This window comes from Aythya marila (assembly GCF_965140915.1).
Source record: "Aythya marila genome assembly, chromosome: 17".
NCBI classification, from domain to species: domain Eukaryota; kingdom Metazoa; phylum Chordata; class Aves; order Anseriformes; family Anatidae; genus Aythya; species Aythya marila.
The window spans coordinates 1,478,400-1,496,913 of record NC_139058.1 but is presented as its reverse complement, the minus strand read 5'-3'; the positions used below and the strand labels follow the sequence as shown (position 1 = coordinate 1,496,913).

The 18,514-nt window shown below is 56.2% G+C and overlaps 2 protein-coding genes across 5 annotated transcripts; one reads left to right on the top strand and one right to left on the bottom strand.

Annotated features, from left to right (window-relative positions):
• Nucleotides 1-1,608: 1,608 nt before the first annotated feature.
• On the bottom strand, nucleotides 1,609-6,218 carry MMAB (metabolism of cobalamin associated B). 4 transcript variants are annotated; one of them, XM_082774249.1, is made up of 10 exons: nucleotides 5,947-6,047; nucleotides 5,258-5,310; nucleotides 5,078-5,171; nucleotides 4,934-4,991; nucleotides 3,999-4,071; nucleotides 3,530-3,627; nucleotides 3,134-3,198; nucleotides 2,413-2,472; nucleotides 2,034-2,159; nucleotides 1,609-1,768 (listed from the first exon to the last, which is right to left on the bottom strand). In XM_082774249.1, exons 1-9 carry the CDS (start codon nucleotides 6,030-6,032, stop codon nucleotides 2,072-2,074), a joined length of 675 nt encoding a protein of 224 aa, XP_082630375.1. In that variant the 5' UTR covers nucleotides 6,033-6,047; the 3' UTR covers nucleotides 1,609-1,768; nucleotides 2,034-2,071. The 4 variants fall into 4 exon arrangements, with proteins under 4 accessions (XP_082630375.1, XP_082630376.1, XP_082630374.1 ...); XM_082774250.1 differs by having other exon boundaries at nucleotides 5,258-5,314; nucleotides 5,954-6,047; XM_082774248.1 differs by having other exon boundaries at nucleotides 5,078-5,314; nucleotides 5,954-6,218.
• On the top strand, nucleotides 6,161-17,023 carry MVK (mevalonate kinase). Its single transcript, XM_082774240.1, has 10 exons — nucleotides 6,161-6,293; nucleotides 6,391-6,538; nucleotides 7,590-7,737; nucleotides 8,748-8,903; nucleotides 11,112-11,215; nucleotides 12,041-12,086; nucleotides 12,821-12,911; nucleotides 13,372-13,488; nucleotides 15,268-15,421; nucleotides 15,535-17,023. The coding sequence occupies exons 1-10, from the start codon at nucleotides 6,216-6,218 to the stop codon at nucleotides 15,684-15,686; spliced, it is 1,194 nt and encodes a 397-aa protein (XP_082630366.1). The 5' UTR covers nucleotides 6,161-6,215; the 3' UTR covers nucleotides 15,687-17,023.
• The last annotated feature ends 1,491 nt before the right edge of the window (nucleotides 17,024-18,514 follow it).

The following is an 18,514-nucleotide window of genomic DNA, read 5'->3' as shown; positions in this document are numbered from 1 at the left end:
CCGCTGGATTCTTAAGGTTCAATAGTGATCACTGAGACAGAGCTATCATAAAACTGGATGGCCTGTCTGGAGCAGGCATTGAGAAAATGTCTGATGTGACATTGCAGCTGACGGTACAGTCCAAATCAAGAGCATTTGTCACTGGGATGTGTTACAGGCTAAGGCTTGGAAAATTACTCTGTGAAAAATGTGCATTAACAATAGCCATGAAATATGCGTTAAAAAAAAAAAAAAAAAAGAAAGAAAGAAAAAAAGGTGAATAATGAGCCAGTATCTATTAGCGCTGGGCATTCTTCACTCTGACCCCGCTCTGATTAAAAAGTTAACACAAAAGCCAGAGAGTTCTGGGGAGCAACTCTGAAGTTGATGCTGATTAAATGATTGAAGAGGGGAAGCTGCGTGAGTGAAGAGCTCCCACCACCAAGAGTCACGCTCTTGGTGTGAAACGAGCACCCTTAAGCTGTGTAATCACCTTACAGCCCCGTTTTCTGGGATGCTCCTCCACAAAAGGAGGGGACAACTTAAACTCACGTGGAAGAACGTGTGTGAGACAGGTTGTATTTCTGAGCTGTAAGGGACTTGGACTGCGTGGACTGGAGTCCTCCGGCTGTTGTGCATCCAACGTGGGTAGCAAGGTGTTAACTGGTTCAGCTGGCTGGAACGCACTTGTTTACCTACCAGGTTTTTTGGCAGTCCAATCCATCAGGAAGCTGAAAAAGCTTCCAACAGAGCGAGTCTGAGCTCTCTGAATTTCAGTTAGCTCGCTCCGTCAATTTACTTGGAGGTGCCTTTGGCTTGCTGCTAGAAGATGGGGCTGCTAAGCTTGTATCATGGAAATTGCTGCACTCAAATTTACTGAAAATGATAAGAAACGGTAAAAAAAAAAAAAAAAAAAAAAAAACACACAGCAAAACATGCAGCTGTTCTGAAAGATGAAGTGCTCGGCCGCCCCAGGTGAGCTCTGCGACAGGATGTCTTCTCTGCTGGAAGCACCACATCCTATCCTGGTGTTTGCAGCCAGATTCCCCAAACTTTGGGGCGTCCGCTCTGCTGAGAGCTCCGCAGCAGTGCAACTCCCAGGGACGTTGATGTGTGGGGTACGAACATCTGTGGGTATTGGCCTCTCTCTCCCACCTCCAGCTGTGCCAGCTGAAAAGCCTCCAGGCCTCTGCTACTCCCCACAAGCCCTTTATCTGCAAACTGGACCTGAGTGGCCTGCAGCTGATAGGGATTTGACAACTGGACTCAAATACCTGCAGCCAAAGGTGTGCTCGAGGGGTCTGTGTGCTGGGAGGGCAGCTCTGCACGGAGTTAATCCCAGCTAACTCAAGAGATTGTTCCTGCACCTGACCCGGAGGATTTGGCCCTTCCTCCTTGAATCCCCGTCCTGCACAAGCCCGTTCCTGGCAGAGGATGCATGGGATTGTCAGCACGGGGACATTTTTCACATGCATAAGGAGAGGCAGCCAGAGCCAAAGAATTCCAAGTGCGTTCCTGTAAATCTACACAGCTCAGCTCCAGCCAGGGCTGATGGATTGAAAGCAACTTAAAAAAGAAAAGCAAGCTGGGCTCGGTATTAAAGCATGACAGTTAGGGGCCCTTTGGTACAAGTAAATCACATTTATTATTTCAGAGCCTGTGGACAGAGTTCCTGAATCTCGGCACAGTGGCTGTTCTGCACGGGCGTTGTGACTTACAGAGAGAAGCTGATTGTTTTCTCTTCTTCATTCCTCAGAGCCCCGTCAAAGCCTTTCCGCAGAACCTGCCGCTGCCCAGGGAAATTAAGACATCTCTAAAAATCGGCTGTAGTTATCAAAAGCCTCCTGACTCAGTTCCAGCGTAGGACAAAGAATAATTCTGAAGCCAGCACAAGAGATACTCGGACAAGGCCAAGCAGAACAGCTGTGTTCCTCACAGCGTTTATGAACACGGTCATAGTTATTTTAGTTGGAAGTTCTCAACATCTCACGTTCCCAGTGCAGGCCTGCTCTCTGCCCTGTCCATGCCTGAGGGAAGCACTCTGCTGGATTTACCTTTCCACGATCTAGAAAGCAAACATCCCAGCTCCCGGTCACTGCTCAGGCTTGATGTATATTTTCTCTTCCTTCCCTTCCTTCATTGCAGCGTAACGGGCCAAAACGAAGAGGTAGTCGCTCAGTCTGTAAACCAAGGGAACAGCAATGAGCAAACAAAGCGAGGTGGCTGCCCCTCCAGCACCCCAGCGGTGTCTGCAGAGACGTACAGGCCATGCAACCGTATTTAAAAAGCTGCTTGTTAAAACTTCAAAGATCATCATCTGGAAGGGAAACTCCTTGAAATGTAAAACCCCGCAGTTCTGTGCCGTGGCTAAGGGAACAACAAGCACGCTCCAGTGGTACAAGAATAAAGAGGTAGATGGATTTTTTTTTTTACCTGTTTAAATATTTGGCCACGTTTGGATCTGCTTCCCCTGCTTGTACTAACGGAACCACGCTAGAACAAGAAAAGGGATGATTTAGTGCATTTAACTTTCTAGTTCGGAAGGAACAAATGAATGCAATTTGTTGGAGCACCAAACTTCACTGCCCAACCTCACGTGGAGCCCCTGTCCTCATCCCCCATGGCAGCTGTGAGCGCTGCTCAGTTCCACCAGGAGAAATCCGTGGTGGCCACGTAACACAAATCATTATCATAACTTTCTAGAGACCTGCAGATGTGCTCCACCAAAGAATACTTGTGAGTGGGTTTCACTGAGTAAAGGGAGCAGCTTGTAAATGAATAACCTGAAGGATCATTATGCCTTTGTGCAGGTAAACAGGAACCCTTTTTTGGTGAGGGAACAGAGCTGCTCATCACCTCTGGCCTGGCGTACAGCCCTCTTTCTAGCTGTCTTTTGAAGAAACAACCGACTGTGATGTTAGCTTTTTGCAGGCTAGGTTGCCAAGCTGTAAGGACAGCACCTCAGCAGTAACATCTCCCTTAACATCAGCTGGGTTGGAGCTGCTGCACAGCGGGTCCAGGCAAACACAAGTGACTTCACAGGGAAGTCATTTCGGTAACGAGCAGGTGAGTTTTCCTTCTGGTTTGCTGTTATTGTGGCAGTCTGATCATCTTCTGCTAATTTTGGTCGGTGACACCACGAGCCAACACTCACCACCTCTCAGCTCTGCGGCAGACGGCTCGGGAAAAATGGAGAGCGGCGCTGCTTTTACCTCCCGACTGCAACGACAAGGAACCAGCACATCAGTGCCTGCAGACAGCCAGCCACCCGCCTCGTGGGACAGCTGCAGCAAAGCTCATCGCATCTCGCACACACACAGCTGAACACATGCTCTGGTATGGCCAGGCAACTGGGAAGAGAGACCTAAATGCAGAACTATTGGGAATTTAATTCAGCCTGGTCCTTCTCCGTGCTTTTTTTTGCTATTTGTCAGCACAAATAACAGCTCCACAACCCGTTTTCTCCCGGCTCCCACAGCAAGTGGTGGGGCTGATTTACCCTAACAGAGCCAGCCTTCTCCCGGCAGCGAGTGGCACGAGCAATACCTACAGGCAGGATGAAAGCTCTGAGCGGAGGAAGCTGCTCTGAGTAGCTGTCAATCCACTGCTCCAGCTCCAGGACAGGCTTCTCGCTGAACGCAGTTCGTTCTACAGAAGGAAAAGAAGAGTCAACTGCAGGAAATGCAGCATTCGCTCCACAGACGGGGCTCTCCTTTCACCTTTCTTGGATTGGCAAGCCCTAGGAAAGCACCCCAAAAGCACTTTTCCTGCTGGAGCAGGGCTGGCTCCCCACTCAGCAGCTGTAGCAGTGCCCCAGGCCAGCTCGCATCGCTCGAGTCACGCAGACACAGCACAAGCAGCTCGTGGAACCACACATTACACACTCAGCACCCACGCACATGGTGTGGGGCAGCCCTTGGGCAGCTCTCCCTGCCGCACGCTGGGGCAGCCTCCCAGCCCCAGCCCAGCACAGCGTGGATTCACGACCTCTTATCCCAGGAAAATCCTCTGGGGCTTACTTAAGTGAGCTTCCCTGGCTGAGGAGAGAGGCGTCGCGATGTTGGAGCCCACATCCTGCAGCATACACTGGACCTAGATGTGGCAATCAGGACAAAAATAAAAGAGGTGTTTACGTTTATCCAGCCTTTGATGCTCCGGTACAACCACAGCGAGCTCTGGGAGGCAACAGCTGGTTGTGCTGATTAAAGAGGATCCGACCCTTGCTGTTCATCATCCCCAGCCTGCTGGCAGGAGGGACCAGGTACGTGCTCCCTAATTGCTTTAGGAGAAACCAGATTATCGCGTGTACTCGTTTTCACTGGCACACTGAACCACCCTGGATGACCCTGGTGAGAGCGGACCAGGAGCACTCGCAGGATCCCTTTGCTGGTGGGACACCAAACCAGGAACCTCTGAGAGAACGGCAGCGCCAAACAAGCTGGAGGTGGTGCTGGCTCGGTGTCACATCCATTTGAGGAACATCTCTCCATAGCACGGGACGTTTCAGAGACAGCCTCACAAAGCTCTGTAAGGTCCCCAATTAGCTCCTGGGTTCCTGTGCACAGCAAAGCCAGTTAGTAAAACCCACACGGTGCCACGGTGGGAGCAGTCCCCACTCCCACCATTGTAGCCACGTAGTTTTGGTGCCCTGATCCCAAACCTGCGGCTCCGTGACAAGGCTTAACTCCTGGCTGTGATGTGTGGGGGCACAGATCTGGGTACGTGTAGATACGTTTATCTGCCTGCTATTGACCTGCTGGTTTCATTCCTGGTTCAAGTTTGTTTCTTGGGGAGTAACCGTGGCTCAGAGCCTTAAATATTTACGGGATGCTTCATTCTAATGTTTTAATACTAAGTTTATCAAATTCCTACGTGTCAACGGGAGCACCCTGTGTCAAACTAAGAGCACAGCACACGGCGGGGAGGCCGGGTGAGGCCTGCGGGCACCCCTCACCTTGTGAAGCTGCTCCACGAAGCCGTGCCCCTTCTCAGCACCGAACTCGCCGGCCAGCCTGCGGCGGGGAAAGGGGCCGAGGGTGAGGGGGGCAGCGGGGTCGCAGCCCCCCGGGGTTTGGGGAGGAGGCCGGGGGGCACTCACCCGATGGCGGAGCTCAGCTCGTCCGTGGTGCCCAGCGCCTCGAAGACGTGGTCGTCCTTGGGCCTCCTCTCGCCGGTGAAGGTGCTGGAGAAGCCTGCGGGGGTCCCGGGGGTCCCGGGGGTCAGGGCCAGGCTGGGGGGGGACCGTGCAGCCCCGGCTCCCCGGCAGCCCCCGGCCCACCTCCGTCCCCCGTCCGGGTGTAGATCCTCGGGGCGCGGGCACCGCCGGAGGGGCTGCGGGAGGCAGGAGATGTCAGGGGGTGGCGGGCACCTCCCGGTCCCGCTCCCTGGTCCCCGGTCCCAGGTCCCGATTCCCGTTCCTGGTCCCGGTGCCCTGTCCTGGATCCCAGCCCCGTTCCCTGGCCCCGATTCCCGGTCCCTGGTCCCCGTTCCCAGGTCCTGATCCCGTTCCCTGGCTCTGATTCCTGATCCCCGGCCCCGTTCCAGGTCCCAGGTCCCAGGTCCCGATTCCCGTTCCTGGTCCCAATGCCCTGTCCTGGTTCCCGGTTCCCGGTCCCCGGTCCCCGGTCCCCGTTCTTAGGTCCCGATCCCCCAGTGCTCGATCCCCGGTCCCGATCCCGTTCCCTGGCTCCGTTCCCGGTCCCTGGTCCCGGTCCCGGTCCCCCGGTCCCGTTCCTGATCCCGATCCCGTTCCCACCCCCGATTCCCGGCTCCGTTCCCGGTCCCTGGTCCCAGTTCCCAGGTCCCGATCCTCGCTCCCGGTCCCGATCCCAATCCCAATCCCGTTCCCGGTCCCGGTCCTGGTCCTCGATCCCCGGTCCCCTCCCGTTCCCGGTCCCGTTCCCGTTCCCGTTCCCGGCCCCGGTCCCCATTCTCCGGCCCCGTTCCCGTTCCCGATCCCGTCCCCACCTGCCGCCGCCGCCCCCCCCTCGCTGCCTCCTCCCCAGCGGCCTCCGCAGCCCCCTGCCCGCCGCCTCCGCCGCCCTCCTCAGCATCGCCGCCACCCTCCGCAACCCCCGCCCGCCCCTCGCCGGCCTCACCCCACCGCCTCACCACCCCGCAACGCCGCCTTCCCATTGGTCAACCCGCCGCTCCGTCTCCTCTAAGAGCCTCGCGATTGGCTGAGAGCGAGAAGGGCGGGACCGGCGGCTGAAGCCGGAGCGGAGCGCGGTGCGGTCATGGCGGAGCGGGGCCTGGTGGTGTCGGCGCCGGGCAAGGTGATCCTGCACGGGGAGCACGCTGTGGTGCACGGCAAGGTGAGGGGCAGGACGGCACGGGACGGGGCTGGGCTTCGTGTTCCCGGTGCTCACGCCCCGTTTTGTCCCGTTTTTGTTCCGTTTTTTTCTCCCGCAGGCGGCGCTGGCCGTGGCGCTGGGGCTCCGCACCTTCCTGTGCCTGCGGCCCGGCGGCGAAGGGCGGCTCCGTGTCCGCCTGCCCGGAGTTGGAGTCCTCAGGAGCTGGGAGCGGCCCGGCCTCAGCGCCCTCAGGGAGCGCCTTGGGGGTGAGGGGGGAGAGGGGGGGGTCCTGGGGCGGCACTGGGATGAGGGGGGTTGGGGATGGGGTTGGGGATAGGTTGGGATTGGGATTGGGTTGGGGTCAGGATTGGGATTGGGGTTGGGGTAGGATTGGGGTTGGGTTTGGGATTGGCTTGGAGTTGGGGTTGGCATTGGGATTGGGTTGTGTTGGGGTTGGGATTGCGGTTGGGTTGGGGTTGGGTTGGAAGTGGGCTTGGGTTTGGGATTGGTTTGGGGTTGGGTTTGGGTTGTGTTGGGGTTGGATTGGCATTGGGGTTGGGATTGGGGTTGGGTCTGGGTTGGGGTTGGGTTAGGATTGGGGTTTGGTTTGGGTTGGGGTCCCGGCTGGGATTGCAGTTGGGTCTGGGTCGGGGTTGGGGTCATCAACTGCCAGGGGTACGGGGTGAGGGGGTGTCCCTTCCCTCACAGGCTGGATGGGGCTGGGGGAACCCAGGGTTGGGGCAGGGGGCTGCAACCAGAGGGTCCGTAAAGGCCCCATCCAGCCCCAAGCACCCCCGGGCGCTCAGCGTCTCGTGCCGGGTGACCCCATGGGGCCCTTAACGCTGCAGGACCTGGTGGCAGCTCCCTGCCCCTCACCGGGTCGGTCTGCTTGGCAGGGCAAAGTCTGCAGGGTCAGCACGTTGGTGACCTCAGCACCAGCCTGAACTTCTCCTGTGCTCATCCCTGCCCTGGCTGCTGGCTCTCAGACACGGCTGAAGCATTTCAGTGTCCCTGGGCTTTAATAACCAGCGTTTGGCTTCCCAAATTCGACCTGGTGGTGGATGGGCACACGTGAGAAGCGAAGGCAAGGAGAGAGCCTCTGAGACGGTGCAGGTGTGGGGATAGGAAAACACTGGGTGGTTAGTGGAGGTCTTGCTTTATTTTATGCTGAGCAGAAAGCTTGTAGGTAAAACATGAAACTAATTCATGGTCTGTGTCTGCCTCCTCTAACAAGAGTTGTTTGTGTAAACGCAGCTTTCGAGTTTAACAATTTCCTGGCCTCTCAGTGTTTGAATTCTCCCCTGCTTGCCTCCCTAGCTGACTTTGATGAATCAAAACCCCCCAGCGCAGAAGTGCTGGAAGCACTGAAAGAGTTTGCTGGAATCCCTGCCGAAGCCTCCGGTCCCGACAGCCTTGCTATTCTTGCCTTTCTTTATATGTGCCTGGCTATTTCGGCTAAGTATGGGTAAGGCCGTCCTCCTGCCCCAAAATAAACATGTTTGGGGCGTTCAGCATTAATTGAATCTTTAAGGTCACAGAAGGAAACCAACTCTTTGAGGCAGAGTAAGAAATCAAAGGGAATTGCCCTTTATTTAGGTTCTGGGCACCTCAAGAGACCCCTTCAGAGCTGGTGTGCAGGCAGCTCGTTTCATACGGGCTTAGCGTAGGTTAGAGGAACACCTACGGAAACACGCTGTTAATTCAGCGTCTGATCCCTCTGCTAAGCTGGATCTCCTTCCGAATTTGATAACTTGGGGTCACCGCAGCTCGAGGCTGTTCCAGTTTCTAAACTCGATCAGCACAGCTGGGGATAATGGAAGTACTGACAGGGTGCTCGGGGCGAGGTGTGGTACGTGCAGCACCACCACAGCCTGTTCCCAGTACCCTTAGCCAAGGACCAAAGGCTACAGGGCCGTGACAGGGACTTGCTTTGCAGTCCCTGTGCTGGGGCTGTGACCAGCCTGCTCCGAAACCACCAGGTTGTGGTTCCCAGCGCTCACCTGCTGGTACAGGCTCCTGTTTTGGTGCCGGGGTCTGTAACAGCCCTGACACGGTGGGTGGAGAAGAGGCCCCGTGGACACAGGCACCTTTCATCATCCTCGGCAGCTTCTTGCTCCAGCGAGGTGTAACGATGCGGCTGGGCATCTGTGACGCTTGGTCTTTACTTAAAGCACATTTAAATTCACACGACAGCCTCTGAAGGGTCTCTTTGTGGTGCTACTCAAGTGTTTGGTTACAGAGTGCCCCTCCTAGCTGCTTGACGAGCTGTGCTAATCACAGAGCCGACTCAGCCAGGCTTTGTTCTGGCACGGTGCTCGGCGAGGCTACTCAGCTGCCTGCGTGTGTGTGTGTGTGCTGATGGGGCCAATTTTCAAGCAGCTTTTCCTCTGATCGGTCCTAATTGGCATCTTTTACCTTCGAAACGTTGTTTCGAGGTGGGACTCGAGGTCGCTAAGCCTGCCCTTTGTGTTTCAGAGATGTTCCCAGCGTGGATATCGTGGTGTGGTCGGAGCTGCCCACGGGAGCCGGGCTGGGGTCGAGCGCTGCCTACGCGGTGTGCTTGGCGGCGGCGCTGCTGCACGCCTGCGGAGCCATCTCCTGCCCGCTGAAGGACGGGGAAATCACAGCCAGGTAACGCCTGGGAGGCACGCCACGGGGACAGCCCTGCTCTCTGACAGCAGCACGCCGCGATGTGGGGTCCGTGCCCCGGGCTGGGGGGGTCTGTTTGGATCAGCACATCCCACACTGTGACTGCTGTGCCCCCCTCTTTCCTTCTGTCTGAGCAAATCCTGGCTCTGGCACCTCTCCTGCTCTGTCTGGCCGTCTCTTGGGCTCAGGCTCTGGTTGTGAGCGTGGCTGTGGCACCCTGGGCTCAGCTCGTTTCCCTTCCCTGCCTGTTGCTGCCTGTGCTCCAGCAGCAGAGGCGTGTCTTGTCCCAGGGCTCTGACCTGTGAATCGTGTTTACAGTTCTGTTCTCCTGATAAAAGCACCTGGATGCAGAGACTTGGTAAAAACACACGCATTTAACCTGCTGCTTACTCTGTCTAGGGTAAGGTAGCTTTATTTTGCCAAGAAAACAAAACCCTTCAATGTAGAGGATTTTTTTTTACCTCTATTTCTTCTCTGTCCCTGAGCATCTTTTAGGTTTTGCTTTGAGCTGTCAAGGAGTCAAAGATTCTTTCTCTTTTTTCCTGCACTTTCCCATGGATTTTTTTTCTGCCCGTGGTACGTTTCCTTCCGATTTCTTGCATGAGTCTGCCCTTTATCAGGGGCTGTTGAAAGGGAGCTTCTTTCCCTCTCCCCTGCTTTCCATTGGAGTTCAATCCTGAAAAACTGGTCTGCTCTGCTGTGTGTGGAAGGAGGCTCAGCTCAGAGATGCATATCGCAGCTGGAGTTGCAGAACCCTCTATTGTTCCCCCGGAGCCAGGTGCAACCTTTTATGGTTGGCTCTGTGGATTTTGGGGGGGGCCTGGAAGTGAGACCGTGAGAGGGGGCGGCTCTGCTCTGCTTCAAAACCCGAGCTTGCAAACAGCCAGAAACACGTTCCTAGAGCGGGTGCAAACCTCCCCGTGGTCACACGACGTGAGAAACCAGAGGCCAGCTCTAAAGCAGGGAGCAGCAAGGATGTCTTCATTCCCTGCTCACACTTCTTAGCTTCAGCTTGAATACAGCGTAATTTTTTTTTTCTTCCAGCTGGCGTGCAGAGGGGTAAGTGAGAGATGGGGGTGTCAGACTTCAGAAGGTTTTTGCTTAACATTGCAAGAAAAGAACAGCGTGATATAATGACTCCTGCATCGAGAAGAATCGCAGCCTCTCAAAGAGGATTAAAAACAAGTGGTTTACAGCAAACTGCGCTTCTATTTTGAGTGGCGGTGGTGTGAGCTGTTTTCCTGAATGCTTCGCAGATTAAATATTGGCAAGTGAAATTAAAGATGCGCGGAGATGGATGAAGATGTTCAGCTGCAGCCTGGGAACGTGGGCAGTGTGAGGAAGGGGCTTCCAGGTAGCAGGAGGCTCCCCTGATTTCTGCCCTGCCCTAGCAGGGGTCAGCGACTGCTCCTTATTTCGTGTAGGGCTGCTTGGTGCTTATCTAAAACCTGCGTCTGTGCCTCTGCCTCTGGCACCCAGTTTGTGTTCTGGGCACCAAATGCCAGCTGTGATCTCTGCAGAAGGTCCTGGTGCTGGGCTATCTGATCCCACGGAGCATTAAACCGCTCTGCAACCGGCAGCTCCGGGATGGCTTTTTGTGCTGCTGCAGCCCCTTAATTGGTGTGTTCGCTCAGGGGCCTCGATCCTGGCCGAGCCTGACCCAGCACCGAGCCCTTCAGCCAGCGTTTAACCTCTGCAAGCACTTAGCAGTCTGTGCGACTGCTTTCAGGGCCACAGAGAGCCCGTTCCTCTGTCTCTCAGCATAAACACCTCGGCATTTGCTTCCCTTTTGTGTTTTAAGTGCCAGCACCCAGCGTGGCTTGAAGTGTTAGGAGTTAATCCCTAAAAATCAAAGCCTCTGCTCGAGCATCGCTTCCAGTGACATCTTCTGACCCAATTTGTGAGGCTTCTGCGGCTGAGCAGCTGGCAATTAGAGGCTGGGGCTGCCTGTGCGAGGTGCAACTTTTGGGGTTCTCTTCTCATCTGTGTGTAAACTCACCGTCCTGTGTGTCGGTGAGGGGGATCTCAGGGCAGAGTGTGGTAACGCGGTGTTGGGAGGTGTGGATGGGGCTGGGTGCGCAGCGAGCTGACCCTGATCTGCTTCTGGGCGTGCTGTGCCCTCCATGTTATCTCTCTTTCGCTCCTTGTGTGCTGTTTTGGGTGGTTTTGAGTCTTTTTCTTGCCTTCCAGGTGGACAGAAGAAGAGATGGCTCTGATCAACAGCTGGGCCTTCCAGGGGGAGCGGGTGATCCACGGCAATCCCTCGGGTGTGGACAACGCTGTTGGCACTTGGGGTATGTGCGTGTGAGCTGCTCCCCGACCCCAAACGGGGGTGCTGAGGGGATTTTTGTGCCAGAACAGCAGCCCTGCTTCTGGAAGGTGGTGAGCCCCATCCGTAATTGGGACTGGAGCCAGCTCTGGGGCTGGCAGACCTGCGTTTACACCGGGGGCCTGCATCCCCCAGGGAGGTGCTGTGGGGCAGAGACCCTGCTGCAAGGAGCCGAGACGTTCTGGAACAAAGGGACCTAATCCTGCCCCCGGGATCAGGCAGGAGAAAATGCACTCGGACAGCTGTCACGCAGTTTCAATTAGCAGAGACTTCCAAGGGTTTGGGAAGTGTCCTTTTCCTTTCGGTAATCTTTCTAATGAGACCTAATCGCAGTGCCTTGGTGAAGCAGGAGCCAGGCAAGAATCCTCCAGCACGGGGAAGTTCCCTGCTAGCAGACAGCTGCTGACACGAGCACACATCCAGTCCCGTCTGAAACCAGCACGCTTGGCTCTGCCCCGGGGAATCATTGCTGGAGTCTCTTTCAGCAAAGATTTAATGCTGGCCAAACTCTTTGCCTTTGGAAAAATAAATAAATTAACGTGATCCTGAAGCAGAGGAGGGCAGAGGGAAAGTCACTGGGTTAACTGTGTCCAGCGAGACCCTCTCATTAAGTCAGCGGGGCCGGGCAGATTCATGCTGCCTGCGAACATGGTTCATTTAGCTGGTGTTCCTTGCAATTACTGTCATGTGCTCTGGGTGAGGTTCTGAAGATGAAAGACCTTCTGTCTCGTACAACGCCGCCTTATCTCGGCGGGCTGTGTGCTGAGACAATGCATGTGTTTCACTTTAGGTGGAGCCCTGAGATACCAATCAGGAAAAATCAAAGCGTTAAAGAGGTAATGCCGGAGCTTAAAAATAACTCAGGGGGTGGGACGTGGCAGCAGTGCCTCGGGTGGATGTGGCACTGCACGAGCTGGAGGAGAGGCTGCGGGGCTCCACGGCCACGTTTTGTCCCGGGTGTGGGGAGCCTGAGTGTCCGCCTCGGTGCGGGGTGGGCGAGAACAGCAAAACGTTTGGTCGTTATCCCACATCAGATGAACGCGGCGCAGGGGATCAATATTAATTTCATGGCATTATGGGCAGCAGGAGCGGATCCGCTCCTGGCAGCGAATGACATTGTGGGGAGGGGGGGAAACTTCTCGCCTACCTGATGGCAGCGCTGCGTAAAAAGCGAGCTGCGGAGAGCAGGGCCGGGCCCTGAATGCCTCCTGCCACGGGAGGATAATCTGACTCCATTAAAATCTTCCCCAGTGCATGAAATTGCTTTATTAGTGGCTAATGGCCACTGCTGGCCAGCCTGGCAGTATTTCAAAGGAAAGATTTTAGTTGGAAAACACGGATTTCAGTAAACACGTTAGTCCTGTTCGTTGTGCTGGTGCAGTTGTTCGCTGTAACCGAGAGGAACAAGTCTGAACCCAGCTGGTGCTTGAGCACCTGCCTAACTTCCCCCCAAATTAATGGGACCCTCGTCTTTGTTGTGCTCAAAGGAAAACCCCGAGAAGCCCGGTGGGTTTGGGAGCTGTGGGGCTTTGCTGAAGGAAGGGGGCTCACCGTGTCTCGTTGCTCGCAGGGTGCCGACGCTGAGGATCCTGCTGACCAACACCAAAGTCCCACGAAGCACCAAGGTCCTGGTGGCGGGGGTCAAGGAGAAGATCCTGAAGGTGCAGCGCCTGCGTGGCCACGGGGATGGGGGCGTGCACTGGGGGGAGGGAACCCTAGTGTCCTGGTGAGCTCTGATCTCCTGCAGGGCTCGCAGGGAGCTCTCGTGAGCTCTCGGGGTTGTTGCATTCAAGCTTGCTCCTAGCTAACACCTGGGGACTGGAGTTGAGCTTCCTTCCCTCCCTCCAGCACGCAGGGCTCATTGCAAAAGTCACCAGTGTGCAGCCATCGAGCAGAATAGCTCCTTTCTCTGGCCGGTTTCCCTCTGTTTCCCTCTCTTCCTCCAGTTTTTGCAGCTGTGAGCACCTGGGCACTGCCCTGCTCTGCCCTGGGTTTTTCTGTGAGCGAGCAGCCCTGCGTGGGGCGAGGAATTGCCCAGCTCCAGAGGGCTGGGGCGGCTTTCTCGGGGTGGCGTTAGGTCCAGCGAGCAGTCTGCTCACATCTCGCCTCCCTGCTTCTCAGTTCCCGGCTATAATGAACCCGGTGCTGGACTCCATCGATGCCATTTCTCAGGAGTGCCAAAGTGTTCTGGAAGCGATGCCTGCAAATCCATCACCGGAGCATTACCCTGTGCTGGAGGTAAGGGGCTCGTTCGCCAGTATTTTTAGACGCCGTTACTGTTGAACATCAAAATGTCATTTAAAGACCATTAGGGCTAAGAAAGAATTTGATAGCAGGAAGCGTTCAGGTCGGAGTGGAATTGTGGTCTGCGTGCGCTGCTCTTAATGCCCTTCTGGGAGCCGGGGGGACAGAAAATGCTCTTTGTGTCTTCCCGCAGCACAGAGGACAGGGAGGGAGGGCGCAGACCTGGCGCTCTGGGGACTTGCAGCCCTAAAGGTTTTGTTCCCTTGGAGAAATGTGGGGTGTGTTTGGGCAGCCTCGCTCATCTGCTGCTCTGTCACTGCCAGGGCTGGAGCGGAGAGAGGGGAGCCCGGCTCGAGGGGCTGCTCACGAGCCAGCTCCCAGCGCTCGGCGCTCCTCCTGGCTCCAGAGGATGACAAACGGAGCTGTGCCCAGAGCTGACCTGACGTTGATGCATGAGGTGCACGCGGAGATCTGCGTTCGGCTTGGCTTTGTGCGGAGGAGGAGAGGCTGCTGCCGAGCGGGGGGAGCTCGTTGCGGTGCCGGCAGCGCTGCAGCACCGCCTCGCGTGGGGTGAGGACGCGGGGTGGTGGTGCCCAGCTGAGGCAAACCTGGCCACGGGTGCTGAGCAACCCGTCGGTACAGCGGTGCAGCTCCTTTTAGCATCTGGGTTTAGCATCAACCACATGCAGCACCTACGTGTGCACACATCTGGCTGCTCTGGAACCTGCAGCTCTGGGCAGCCCGAACCATCGAGCCCATCACTGTGTCAGGCGCTGTCAGCCGAGTCCCGGCAGGTTGTGGAGCAGATGAAAGGTGTCCTGGATCCTCACAGGGAGCGCTGTGCCCTCACTGAGGCATGTAAAGAAGCCTCTCGGTGGCCACCCATCCAGCCCAGCACAAAACTTGTGATACGTGTGCTCTGCTGGGTCATCTTCCCAGGTTTGTTCAGGCACAGTGCAGCATCTCTCCCTGCTCACCCTGAGCTGATGGTGCCGGTGAGCTGGGAGGATGCTGCTGTCGCTGGGGGTCTGAGGTCCTTTCACGGCTCAGAGTTTGCTCTGTGAGATCTGTCTGAGCACTGCCCTCTGTCCCATAGCTCTGCACTTCCAGTACAGGGCAGAGGGAAGCTGCAATCCTGACCCCTGCCTGTTGCTGTTGTCACCTGGGGCGCTCAGGCTTTGTCCCCAGGAGCAGCGGTGCTGGGGGCTGGCACGGAGCCGTGCAGGCAGCCCTGCTGGGAGAAGCTCGTGCTGCTCCCGGAGGAGCTCCTCTTGACCCCACTTGTGCCAGGAGCCCGGCGTGGTGCTGGTGAGAGGCCCCCTGGCTTGCAGCCCACACAGAGCTCAGCTGTGTGACAGGGGAGAGGCAAAACAGTCGGGAGGCATCGGGGAGTTCTGATTTAGGAGCACTAAATCAGGGAGTTCTGATTTAGGGCCGGGAATAAACATCTGTGAGCAGCTTGCTGCGACCAGGACTTTCTCCCTCCTGAGTGAGGAGGCCCAGAAGCTGCTGTACCGCTGTCACAGCGATGGGCAGGAGCAGCACAAATCATGGGGACAGGGTCAAATGAGCAGCACAGGGCTCAGGCACTGGCCTCAACCTTGCTGGACCCCAAGACGTGCTGGTGGCCAAGCTCCCCATGGACACGAGGTGGCTGTGGGGTGGCCGGGAACGCAGGGACAGCCCCCCACAGCTTCCCGAGGAAGGACCCATGGCCGGGAATTGCTGCTGCCACCGCATGTGCTCACCTCCTCTCTGTGCAATCTCTTTTAGGAACTCTTCGACATCAACCAGCACCACCTGAACGTGATCGGGGTAGGCCACCCCTCCCTGGACCGGCTGTGCCGGGTGACAGCCTCGCACGGCCTGCACAGCAAGCTCACCGGCGCTGGCGGCGGCGGCTGCGGCATCACCCTGCTGCGACCAGGTCAGTGCCCCTCTGCCCGCCCAGCTCGGCACGGGGGCAAACGTGGGCGCCCCTTCCTGCCTCCAGGCACGGCCTGGCTGACCTCCTGCCTGTTCTTGCCTCCCTCCTGGCAGACACCACCCCGCAGGCCGTGGAAGCAGCCAAGCGAGATCTGTGCGCCTGCGGATTTGAGTGCTGGGAGACCGACATCGGGGCCCCCGGGGTGACCCTGCACTCCTCCTCGTCTTTAAAAGCCCAAGTGCTGCACGAGCTCTCCGAGAGCTGAGCTGCTGCCCCTGGCGAGGCCGAGCTCGTGGCTGGCTCTGCCCCCGCTGCCTGGGAGCTTCTCCCAGTGTTCCCATCTGCATCCTTCTGGGTGCTGGGGTTCAGGGCTGGTGCCTCGGGGAGCTGGGACCGTGGTGAGGACCCAGGAGCAACTGCTCGCACTTGCTCTGGGCCCGAGCCCGCCCCAGCCTCTCAAAAATCCTCTTCTGAATTTCCTTTCTCAACTGCTGTGCTAATCTCGAGGGGCAGGAGGAGAGCTCTGGGCTGGATTCCAGCACGGATAATGACACTCGGCTTGGTTCTCCTGCTTCAGATGCGTGCGGTGTCTCTCCGCGTCTCCCCTGGCGTCCTGCGAGGGCGTGCAGCGAGGCTGGCGAGGCGGATGTGCGGAGTGCTTTGACATTTGGGGGTGAAAAGCATCTTGGCAGCTCAGGGCTCGGCACTTGGGTCTCGGTTTTTCCTGGACTGCAATTAACCGTGGAAAGGAAACATTTAAATAGAGCTCTTACCTGTTACTAATTAAGAGGTGGGTAATTAACGTGAAAAAAAAAAAAACAGCACAACTCTAATGAATTTATCACTGTTTTCACTCTGGGCTGATAAAGAGGGTCCTGTAACCGGGCTCTGTTCACGTGCCCGAGGTCTGGTTCAGGCTCTGGCTCTGTTACCTGCAGGGAGGGTGGCTGGAGGCAAAGGCAGTTTTAGAATTTCTACTTACTGTAGCTCTTCTGGGATGTGTTTGGGGAGCGTGCTCATGCTTCTGTCTTAAATGAGCCTGCTGGTGGGGGTGTGAGCTGTGCCTCCTGTAAAGGCAGGGGAGATGGGGGGGGTTCAGCAAACAGGGATTTTAAAAAATCTAGGTTAGAGTAATTGGTTTTAAGTAAGGAAAAAAAAACTTTTCAAGAGCTGACCGCAGTTTGCAAGTGGCGAGGCACAAAACCTGAATGCATTTACACTCGCTATGTAAATGTGGCTGCTTCTGAAATGTTAATGGTGAACTGCTGAACGAGATGGAACTGGGAGGTGAGTACGTGAGCCCAGAAATAAGCTGACTCCTTGTGGCTGGGGTCTCTTCAATACCTGCTGAAGATTTTGTCATTGTTTGGGGTTTTTTTTAAGTGTTGCTCTGCTCAAGAATTAACTTCACTGAAAGCCAAATAATAAATTGTCAGAGGTGGGGGAGCTTGTCCTCCCCTTCCCGTGCAGGAATAAGAAATCAAGTGTGAGAAGCTGAGGTCTACCAGCTCTAACGTCTTGCCATCCTCATGACCAGGTTTAGCTCACTGATCAGACATAAATAAAACTGTCTCTGTTTTTAATAAATTGACATTTTATACGTGCAAAGTGTTCTTTGATAATTACGCCGGCTACAAAAGGAAAAAAAGTACCGTACGCTGCTTCGATAAAACCAGGTTTCAGAGGCTGGTTTTCTACATGTCTAATTACAATTCCAATTTGCATCCAAGAACAGCTTTACACTAATCACAAGTCAGAAAGCCTGATAAATAATTTACCATTTTCTAATACAGTGTAATCAATGTGAGGATCTGGGTGCGTGCTGCCTTCATAACCGCTTAAATGTGTCTGTAGCTTCTCCTGGTGAGCACAAAGAAATGCCACGTTCCCTGCGAAGAAACTTCACTTCAAAACAACGTCTCGGGGGTTAATCAGCGTTAGCTGCTTTCCTTAGAAGAAGGCCTGGCAGCTCTGGTAGGAAAAGAACTAAAAAATGTTGGTTTGCTGCTTTAAATTGTAACTAAGACGTGTGGGTCCTCCCGTTATCGGCCCGCTGAGCCGTACGAGTCCTTCAGTGACGGCCCCGCGTGCTGGCTCTGCTCCATTTCTCATCTTTCAGCTGTGCCAGGGCCGTAGCTGGAGGCCTTGGCACTACCCAGCACGAGCTCTGCTGCAATCTGTGACCTGTGGCGTTTTTGTCCCCAAACTTTCAGCCTCGTCTGGCGGGCCTCTGCTTGGCTGGGGGGTGCTGGAGGTGCAGAGGTGGCGCGGGGACGGGGCTGAGCCCAAACACGGTGACCTTGGAGGGATCGGGGTTGCGGTGTGGTCCCCTCCCCAGCTTCCTCCTGCCCCCCAGGCTCCCAAATCATCTCTGCACGAGGCGGGGGCTGCAGCACGGGAGGATGCTACCCCCACCCCGTGCCGCCGGGACCAGAATTGCATAAGTCAGCAGCTGGAGCCAGTCCCAATTTGTTAGCAGTGAGCCCGGATTTAGCATCCATCTGCGAGCGCTGGAGTGCCCGCGCTCTCCTTCATTTATTCCTCCCTCCCAGGCTCAATCAGAGGCTCGGCAGGCTCCTCGCTGCTCTCAGCGGGATTACCGGGGGGGCACCGGGCAGCAGCCTGCTGCTGGCATCCGCGCGGGGCGCAGAAATCACCCGGCAGCAGCACCAGCTCACGGCCACCCCTTGTGCTTGTTTTACGGAGCAAACAGGGTCATGGGGTCCCCCAAATCCTGTCCTTCACTGCTCGGGGTGCTCAGCTTGAGCCCAGCCTGGGTGCTCTCCCCGGGGACCCTCTGCTCTCCTCTCCTTTCCTCTCCTCTCCCCCGTCGGGTGTTACGGATGTGTAGCTGAGCAGCGATTGCCGCTGAAGGATTAGCCTGGTAATTTGGCTAATTTTTCTTCGGCTTCATTTTTCACATGATGAGCTTTGCAGGAAGACTAACGAGCCGGGGTTTGCCTCTAATAGCCAGGACGGGGGCGGGCAGGGGAAGCCGCGCTCCCTCCGCCTGCAGGAGAAGATGCAGGGAGCTGGGGAGCAGGACGGGGTCCTGGACCTTCCCCACCTCGAGGACCTGGCCCTCCAGGGGTC

Excerpts from the sequence above, each read along its gene's own strand:
- MMAB (XM_082774247.1), bottom strand. The coding sequence starts at position 6,114 with ATGGGAAGGCGGCGTTGCGGGGTGGTGAGGCGGTGGGGTGAGGCCGGC. Across the intron at positions 4,992-5,077 it reads GAGCTGAGCTCCGCCATCGG|GCTGGCCGGCGAGTTCGGTG; the intron begins GTGAGTGCCCCC and ends TCCCCGCCGCAG. Across the intron at positions 4,072-4,933 it reads TCGTGGAGCAGCTTCACAAG|GTCCAGTGTATGCTGCAGGA; the intron begins GTGAGGGGTGCC and ends TGCCACATCTAG.
- MVK (XM_082774240.1), top strand. The coding sequence starts at position 6,216 with ATGGCGGAGCGGGGCCTGGTGGTGTCGGCGCCGGGCAAGGTGATCCTG. Across the intron at positions 7,738-8,747 it reads GCTATTTCGGCTAAGTATGG|AGATGTTCCCAGCGTGGATA; the intron begins GTAAGGCCGTCC and ends TTTGTGTTTCAG. Across the intron at positions 13,489-15,267 it reads AGCATTACCCTGTGCTGGAG|GAACTCTTCGACATCAACCA; the intron begins GTAAGGGGCTCG and ends AATCTCTTTTAG.